The sequence below is a fragment of the Podarcis vaucheri genome, assembly GCF_965113315.1.
Source record: "Podarcis vaucheri genome assembly, chromosome: 4".
Taxonomy (NCBI): domain Eukaryota; kingdom Metazoa; phylum Chordata; class Lepidosauria; order Squamata; family Lacertidae; genus Podarcis; species Podarcis vaucheri.
This window is the reverse complement of record NC_138762.1, coordinates 43895764-43904702: the sequence shown is the minus strand read 5'-3', so window position 1 is coordinate 43904702 and position 8939 is coordinate 43895764. Positions and strand designations below refer to the sequence as shown.

General features: G+C 40.6%; 1 protein-coding gene across 1 annotated transcript; it reads right to left on the bottom strand.

Moving 5' to 3' along the window:
* Nucleotides 1-2985: 2985 nt before the first annotated feature.
* Nucleotides 2986-3927, bottom strand: LOC309531613 (olfactory receptor 5V1-like; the record flags this gene model as incomplete). The annotated part of the gene is made up of 1 exon (XM_082221201.1): nucleotides 2986-3927. One exon carries the CDS (start codon nucleotides 3925-3927, stop codon nucleotides 2986-2988), a length of 942 nt encoding a protein of 313 aa, XP_082077327.1.
* Between the last annotated feature and the right edge of the window lie 5012 nt (nucleotides 3928-8939).

The following is an 8939-nucleotide window of genomic DNA, read 5'->3' as shown; positions in this document are numbered from 1 at the left end:
CGCTGACTTTTTCCTGTGGACAATTGGACTTTAAACAACTACCCGTGAGTAGAACGGAAAATTGGACTATGAAACATCTTAATTTGGCACCGAAGCGGGAAGGTCTAAACAGGAAGTCCGCCTTCCGCTTTTGTAAATAGATTGAAGCAAAGACATTGCAAGCTAAAGTCTGGAAAGTTGTTTGTAAAGGACTAAATTTCCACCAGCTAAAACTACCAACCCCCCCCCCTTGGAAACAGGAGAAGAGGGGGGAAATCTTAGATTGTTTAAACCTGCAGGAGAGAGAGTAAAGAAAGATAAATTTCCACCATCTTGAACCTGGGAACGGGGTGTCAGAGACAGACGCTTTGGGGAAGTTCATGAACTGTGAATAAAACATTTCTTGACAGATAGTTAAAAAAGAGAAACATATTGATTCCAATGTTTTCTTTTGCATTTAAAAGGAACAAATATCTGAAAAACGAAAGTAATTTTGTTGTTGGATCTGCTTTCAAAAAGACGGATACAAACAGAAATTGTTTCCTCTAGACGGAGCTTGTGAAACTGTTGCTGGAGTCGATCTGGGGAATTCTACAGCTGTAGAGATTAAAGATCGTGAGAACCAGACATTGACCTTGAACAAGAATGTGCCCAGAAGAAGCCTTAGTGCTTGCTTTTTGCAAGACAAGCGCTTTACTGGAACATCTACACGAGAAGATGGATTTGATGACTGTTGCAGTTAGCAATTTTGGACAAACAGTGAATACCTATATAGAAACCACTCAGGAACCAACCCAGGAATTTGCTTTGACAGGGCAAGTTGTGCAGAAGGCAAAGGAGGAGGTTGTTGCTGAGCCTCAAGTAATAGAAATGGAGAGAGCCGCGGCCTTGCAGGAACATAAGCTGTTGTTTTTGACGACTGAACCTGGAGAAAGTCAGATTTGGAGAGATGGAGTACTGTTTGGTTTGGAGATGGAAAGTTGGATAGATTCCCCTATGCAGGGATGTTTTGACTTTTGGGATCTGATTTTGGGCCAGGGGGAGTTTGGAGTTGTGGGGGCCCTTAACCTTGGAGGGACTTTGAAACATGCCTTCAAATATCTTTTGGATTTCAGTGCGGACTATGGAGAATGGGCTGACCTGTGAAGAAGGGATAAAGATATTGTCAAGTTGGAGTCTCCCCGAGATCTACCCCTCAGTGAGAAAGGAAGGAAACTAAGAATAAGATCAGCAGAAGACAAAGTAAAGTACAGGTATAAACATGAAGAAGACCTGCAGAAGGGACATGGAAAAGACTTAAGAGCCTCGGATAGAAGGTTACCAGGTTGATGGACTAGATGGAAGGGATAGAAAGGACTGACAAAACCCGAGACCAGGAAGAAGAGACGATGGATGAAGATTGGAAGAAAGTTTAAAAATTCATTTAGAGAATTATTGTAAAATTAATGAGAGTTAGAAAAAATGTTGGAATGAAACTATTTGGCTTTAGTAGAAATGCTATAAGGAATTATGTATAAATAAGTTTTAAGTTTTAAGCTTTAGGGCTTTTTATGGTAAGATAAGGTTAAAATAAATTAAGGTAATTTAATGACAGAATATAGTGAAAGATGGAAAGGATTTGCTGAGATAATTAATAACTAGAATACAAAAAAGGGAGGTGTGAGGAGGTCGATGAAACAAGTTAACGAAAGATAAAGATTTGGGAATATTGGATTTGTTTTTAAATTTTTTGTTTGCTTTTGTTTTTGGTTTTGATGTATTGTGTGTTTTCTTTTTTCTTTCTTTTTATTGACTTGTATTGTTTAATTCCTTTTCTTGTCTATCTTTTTTCCTTTTCCTTTTTTTCTCTGTAATTTTAAATTCTCAATAAATATCATTTAAAAAGAAAAAAAGGAAAATGTTGCCCCTCTAACCAGTTTCCAAATCCAGAGCAAAATGTTAATCAAGAGACCAACCAAGGCCATACCTAAAATATTAATTGGGAATCATTGGTAGAGCACCTGCTTTGATGCAAAAGGACTTGGGTTCAATCCCTGTCATCTTCAAGTCAGACTGAGAGAATATTCGTGTCTGAAACCCTTGAGAAATGTTGCCAGCCAGTATAAACCATATGGAGCTAGTATAGCATAAGGTACCTTCCTCTGTTTGCTAATGGCAAAACAGCTGCTAAGCTGTTTCTAGAAGAGTAAACTTGTTAACAATAATCCTTTCATTCATTAAATGTTTATATTTTGCTAGGAACTAGTAATGTTGAATTAATATAGATTTTGTATATGTTCAGCAGAGCTTCCACAACTCGGCTTATACCTATGCAAAAGTTCTAGTAATCTGAATCTGAATGTGTTTCCTTCGTATAAATAGCTCTCACCCAAATGCTTGGCTAACTAACAGTTCAGATACAATGGTTGTAGTTAGTTAAAGTCATCTCAGGCTCACCTACCTGGGAGTGACTCTAACTGAACTCCGTGGAAATTGCTTCTGAATGGAGATGCATATGCAGTGCTTTTGGGGGAGGGGGTACGCAGGGGTACGCATACCCCTAAACATTTTGTGAATCTAATGGGAGCATAAACTAAATTTTAAAAAAATAAATTAGTTTCTTCTCTAGCACGGTGAATCATCAGTTCTATTGAATAGTACAGTGAATCGTCAGTGCCATTGCTACCCCCAATGGCGGGCTCATTTCCTTTCCTGGTGTTTCCTGAAGTGAGCGTTTAATGTGTGAAGCAGTGTGGAATGTGGATGTGTGGAATCAGGAAGATGTTAGTGCACACAACCTCATGCCAGTGTGGAAGTTACTATGAGCTGTCAGCTGTGTAATATGAGGTAATGCATGTTCTTTGTACTTTTGTCCATTTACTGTATTTATTTTTCCCAATTCGAATTATAAAATGGTGAGTTTCTTGAGTCGAAATGAGAGTACCCTTAAACATTTTTATTATTATTATTTCTTTTTAAAAAGCATTGTGCATATGATTGTGCTCTGGAGTTCTCTTTTTGCTCTCCTCAGGTCCTAGCTGAGGAAGAGAAATATTTCTTGCCCATTCTCATCAATCCAGCCTTTACCTCTTTATTCCTTAGACTGTAAATGATTGGATTCAGCATGGGTGTTACAATGCAATACAGCGAGGAAACCAAAGTATCTACATCCAGGGAGTACCCTGAACTTGGCCTGTCATAGTTGAAGTTGGATGTGCCGTAGAATATCACGACCACCATCAGGTGCGAAGCGCAGGTGGAGAAAGCCTTCACTCTGCCCTCAGAGGAATTGATCTTCAGGATAGCACAGATGATGCGGATGTAGGAGACCAGAATAAAGAGGCAGGGGCTGAGCCCTATCAACGCACTGGCCAGGTGGAGCACAGCTTCATTCACAGAAGTGTCTGAGCAAGAGAGCTTCAGAAGCAAGGGGACATCGCAGAAGAAGTGGCTGAGCTCGTTGGACTTGCAGATGGTTAAGGACGATGTTAGGAGGGTGTGCACCAGTGAGTTTGTCAAGCCGCACATCCAGGAGAACACGGCCATCTTGGTGCAAGCCCCCTTGCTCATGATGCTGGAATAATGCAAGGGGCTACAGATAGCCACATATCGGTCGTACGCCATGACAGCCAACAGCACACATTCTGTCCCTGCGCAGGTAATGAGGGAGAACAGCTGGACAATGCATCCCGCATACGATATGGTTTTCTTTGCTCGGAAGAAGTTAGCCAACATAACGGGGACCGTGGCAGAGATATAGCAAATGTCTAGGAATGACAAGTTGCTCAGGAAGTAATACATAGGGCTATGAAGGGTCAGATCTGTTCTGATCAGGGCAAGTATCAGAGCATTTCCCGCTAGAGTTACCATGTAGATGACTAGGAATACTAAAAAGAACAGAACATAGAGACTGGGGTGGTTTGTAAAGCCCAGGAAAATAAATTCGTCTACAAAGGTTTGGTTTTCCATTTGCTCAGGGGCCATTGTAGAAAAGAAATGGAGAAGCCTTTTGAGATGGGAGAATGATCGACGTGTGTGAACACTCAGAATGCGGAGTCAATCCACTGTAAGCAATCTAGCAAAGGTTGGCATCTGTGCCTTCATATCATGTAGGTCCCAAGTAGCATTTTGCTACAGAATTAACCCCACAATTACTAAATCACCAAGAGAAGGAGCAGTTTATACAGAAGAGCGTATAACCCAATCCCTAGTAGCTGGTTACCTGTATGGAGGAGGGAAAAGAAACAAATGATGCCAACACGAATGTGAGGATCACTAGGAGCTAAAGGAATCACGATCAAGAATAAAGACCCGTATGAATATAATTTACAGTAAAACTCTGCTAGTCAACTATCAGCTAACACTTCCCATTGTCAAAATTCTCTTAGTCCCTCATGTAGCCTTCATATTCATGTAATTTATTTTTTAAAAAACATTTCTGTTTACTTCTTTCACCACGTTCTACAGTGTTTCTATGGAGAAGGGCTGTAGCTGAGGGGCAGAAAATCTGCTATGCATGCAAAAGGTTGCAGGTTCAATTCCCAGCATCTCCAGGTAGGGCCAGGAGAGACCCTGGTCTGAAATCCTGGAGAGCTGCTGCCCACCAGTGTGGACCAAGGTTAGCCAACATGGTGTTCAAAAGATGCTTGGGTCAAAATTGCCAGTGGTCAGGGATTATGGGCATTTTAGGACTGGAAGACACCATGTTGGCTACCCCTAGCATAGGCAATTCTGAGCTACCACTGTTCTGGCCCAGGTCTCACCCACTACAAAGCAGCATTCCTAAATTCTTACGTTTTGTGGTTACTCCACACACACACATGCATACCCTCTGACCTGCAGACTCAGGATCTCTGCAGCTCGTTTTGCAACACCGGTGATCACATTTTGCCAATGCTCCGTAATAAATTCCAATGAGTTCATATATTGATCCTGTGTATACGGAAGAGTGAGCAATTCTCACAGCTACAAACAAAACATAACCCTGCTAAGCTTGATTGTAAAGGACAAATCAGATTTAAGCTCCTTTCCTTGCATACCATGCCAATTTCTACTACCTAGTTACTCCTTGTATCACAAAAGTTTTAATTTTTCAGCTGTGTTCCATTATTTTGATCTTTTCTAATTAAATGGCATTATGGATCTCAACAGTGTTCATAATTTGTTTTTGTTTTTTTAAAAAATAAAATTTCTGCTTGCTAATGCTCGTTCGAAAATTGAACGTATGAAATGTTTCAGACTTTTATATGAGAGGTTCTCTTCAGCCTTAGTTCTTTCTACTGCTCACAGATTTTTAAAATGCTTTTAAATAACTAAAACAACTGCAGTGCTGATGGTCAGCTCCAAGCTGCAGTTTTCCTTCTGATGGCTTATTATCTTGAAACCAGTCACAGAGCAGACAGCCCTCAGAGTAGAGGCCACCTTCAGAGAACTGGCCTTGGTAAAGGAGGGTGTATTTCACCCAGACTCAGGGGCCAAAATAACTTTGCTGGCCTTGGGTGGCCAACAGTGAGACTTGACTGTAGGGGTAATGCCATTTGCTGCTCTGAGACAGGCTGCAAATTGTCCTGAGCCAGCTCTGGCAGCACCTCACAAACCTCCATTTTAAAATATGGCCTCCTCAAGGAGACCATTTTAAATAATTCCTGAGGTACTCATTTTCAAGCAATAAGCTGGACAATTTTCTCTTTAGATGCAAGACAACAAAATTATGGTCTTCTTTTCCCAACTTATTTTTTTCCCTGTCACCCATATAGCAAGATAATTTATTTAGCTTCCACATCCTTGAAGCAAGATTAATTTTTAAAAATATCTTCTACCTCATAAATAATTTCCATGCACCACAGTTGTGCTAAATCTTTGTCTTTCCTTCTTTACCCTTAACACAGCATAGAAGTTGATCTTATTTCCTGAGTTTTTCCTTGTGTCCTACAGGGTGCATATTTTCTCATAAAAACGTAATTTCTACTAAATCAAAGAAAAGGTTTCATGGCTGAAACTTATATTTATTTCCATTCTTTAGACATAACATCCATTTGGACATTTTCATGAGAAATTATTTTGTTTATCCCAAATAAAACATTAATGCAGCTTCTTACAGTTTGTGTGGGTGGGTGTTAACCCTGCATTTTCTCACAAAGGAGCAAATCAGATCCGTAAGATGAACAGTCCCAAATCCAGAACCTATTAAGCTAGTCCTGTGAGCTCAAGGACACCTCAGACCTGTTTACGGTAATAAGCAGCCCCACTACGACCACTGCTCTGTCCTTTATGGCAAACTCTGTTTGAAATGAAGCAGTGTTTCAAAAGCAGCTGATAATAAGAGATAGCAGCCAATTGTTGGGAGGGTGGGGGGAGTAAGTCCAAAATTCTGTTGGCTGACAGTCTCCCCAAGCAACTGTTTGGATCCATTGAAATATCTTTTAAACATAAAAGCCATGGAGACAAAAGGAGTGTTTAAGCATCTTCAACCTGATCCAGGAGGATCTATGTTTTAATTGTTTTAATTTATATTTGTTGTTTGTTTATTGAGCTAATAGTTTTTATTAAGAGTAAAAGAGCCACATTCATTCATGCCAAAGCCCTGTTTAGGGAAATTTTTAATGTTTGATGTTTTATCTCATTTTTAACATTCTGTTGGGAGCCGCCCAGAGTGGCTGGGGAAACCCAGCCAGATGGGTGAGGTATAAATAAATTGTTGTTGTTGTTGTTGTTGTTGTTGTTACAGCAGTATTCTGTTCTGACGGTAGCCAGATGCCTATGGGAAACCCATAAGCAGGATTCAAGCACAAAAGCTTCAGCAGCTCCAGCAGTTTCCAGCAACATTGCATATTATATACAGTGTTCCTGTACATCTTATATATTGTGTTTTTATTGTTATTGTTTGGCAGGGGGTTCTTTAATTTCCATTGTAAGAACATAACGCTGGTATGTAAATGTCTCAGATGATCACACAGACTTATATGTGTATCATTTGCTGGATTGGGACCTGGGGGCATAAACTGGGATTTCCATTCAGAGTCACACTTGAACAGACAGTGGGATGCACATTCTGACATGCATTCAGATGAACATCCTAATTCATACGTTACATGTTGTGCATTAACATCTGGTTTGTTTGCATGAACAGAGCTGGGTTGGAGCCCTTCTGGTTTCAGAAGACTGGTACTTGCCTTATCATGATGTACCAGGTCCAACACTATTCTACTCTGTCCATAGCTCCAAATCTCTCAACTAGTCCCCACAGGCATAACCTATTCCAACCTTCCCCAACCTGGTATCATGCAGAACTTTTGGAGCCTAGCCCCTAAAGGCAGATCTATTGTCACTGGAAGTCAGAGGTGGTTTGTGAGGCATTTATGGTTCTTTTTACAGAAGTCAAAGACATGCAGAAAAGAGTAAAAAGAAAAAGAAACCTGATGTGTACGTGCAAAGGTGGTGTGCACCTGATACTTCACCATTCTTTTGTCTCACAACACTGGAAGATATGCACGACCAGCCAAGACAAAGGTTCATGGTTCCTCATGGTTAACTCAAGGCTTTTCTCACATAGACAAAGCCAAGCGCAATGTATACAATATTCATTTCAAGTAGGATTCTTTATTCAGCTGAATCAATGGATTGGATGCTTAAGTCGGTGAGCCACTCTTGTAGTCAGAAAAAAGAACCTATGCATCTTTTCATGTATTTGTAAAAGCAAGCAAAAGGCAAAAGCAAAAAAGATCACATACCTAACCGAATAGAATTATGCGATGCATTTAGGGTACTTCCAGACTGCCAGCATTTTGTGGGAGGGAGTGAAACAAGCAGTGGAACTTTCCACTTGTGCAATTAAAAGTGGACTAAAGGAAAGGAAACGTCTGAAGCACTGAGAGGGGAAACTGGGAGCTACAGAAGGCAAAAATGTCCACCGAGGAGAAAGAAACAGTGTTGTTGTGGGATGTGTTGCATGGATTGAATTCATTTAAACTGTCTTTAATATTGTGTTTTAATATTAATGTGGTGATTTAATTGTTGCAATCCACCCCAGGACCTTAGGGTAAAGGGCAGGTAATGAATTGTAACAACAACAACAACAACAACATAATGTTTCACCTGTAGTTTTAGGAGGATCAGTAAAATAAGCTTCCATGAATGAAATGTTTAACTAGATTGCAAGATTGTGATCTAAACCTTGAGCCCCATGGCATTCAAGAGTAAGTTCAAGGATGGTCAATGGCTCCAGTCCTTGACCATCCCTACTTCTGGGTGAATCACCTGAGTTCAAAGATCCTTGCATGCAGCAGCAGGTTGCATGTATATGGCTATTCACACAGATTTCATTTTGGGATAGATGGTTAGTACTGTTAACTCTTTTTACTCTGATTACTGTTGCAAGAGGGGAGGAAAAGAGACACATCCCTCATCCCCAAACAGGTAATATCCGCTGTCAGAGCCAACCATATTTCCCTGCTCTGTTCCTGGTCTTGTTCTTGAATGGGGAACTATGTGTATAGAGTATGTGTATACTCTATAATTGTATAGAGTGTTTTGACAAAGGAACCAATGTCATAGAGGGCTGGTGGGCTTTCTTTCACTTTTCAAGGAGATGCTGGGCAGTCATCTGTTGGGGATGCTCCATTTCTGCATTTCCTGCATAGAAGTTGGACTATGTGGCTTGCAAGACCCGTTCCACTCTATATGATTCTATAGACCTTGGATGGAGAGATGCTGCAGAGGGACCCAAGTGAACAGCATTCATTTGCAAGAAAGGAACCTGATTTGGATGAGGAATCATGAACGTTTCTCAGTTTCTGCTTATGAATGGTTCTTGTTGGATTGGGAAAGTAGGCTTGAATTGCAGCACCAAGAGGCAATCCTCATAGGAATCTAGGAAGCTGCCTTAACAGTCTACTAGCTCAGCACTGTGCATATCAGCTGCTAGTGGTTCTCTGAGATGAGCAGGCTGGGATCACTCCCGACCTTACCAAGATATGCTGGAC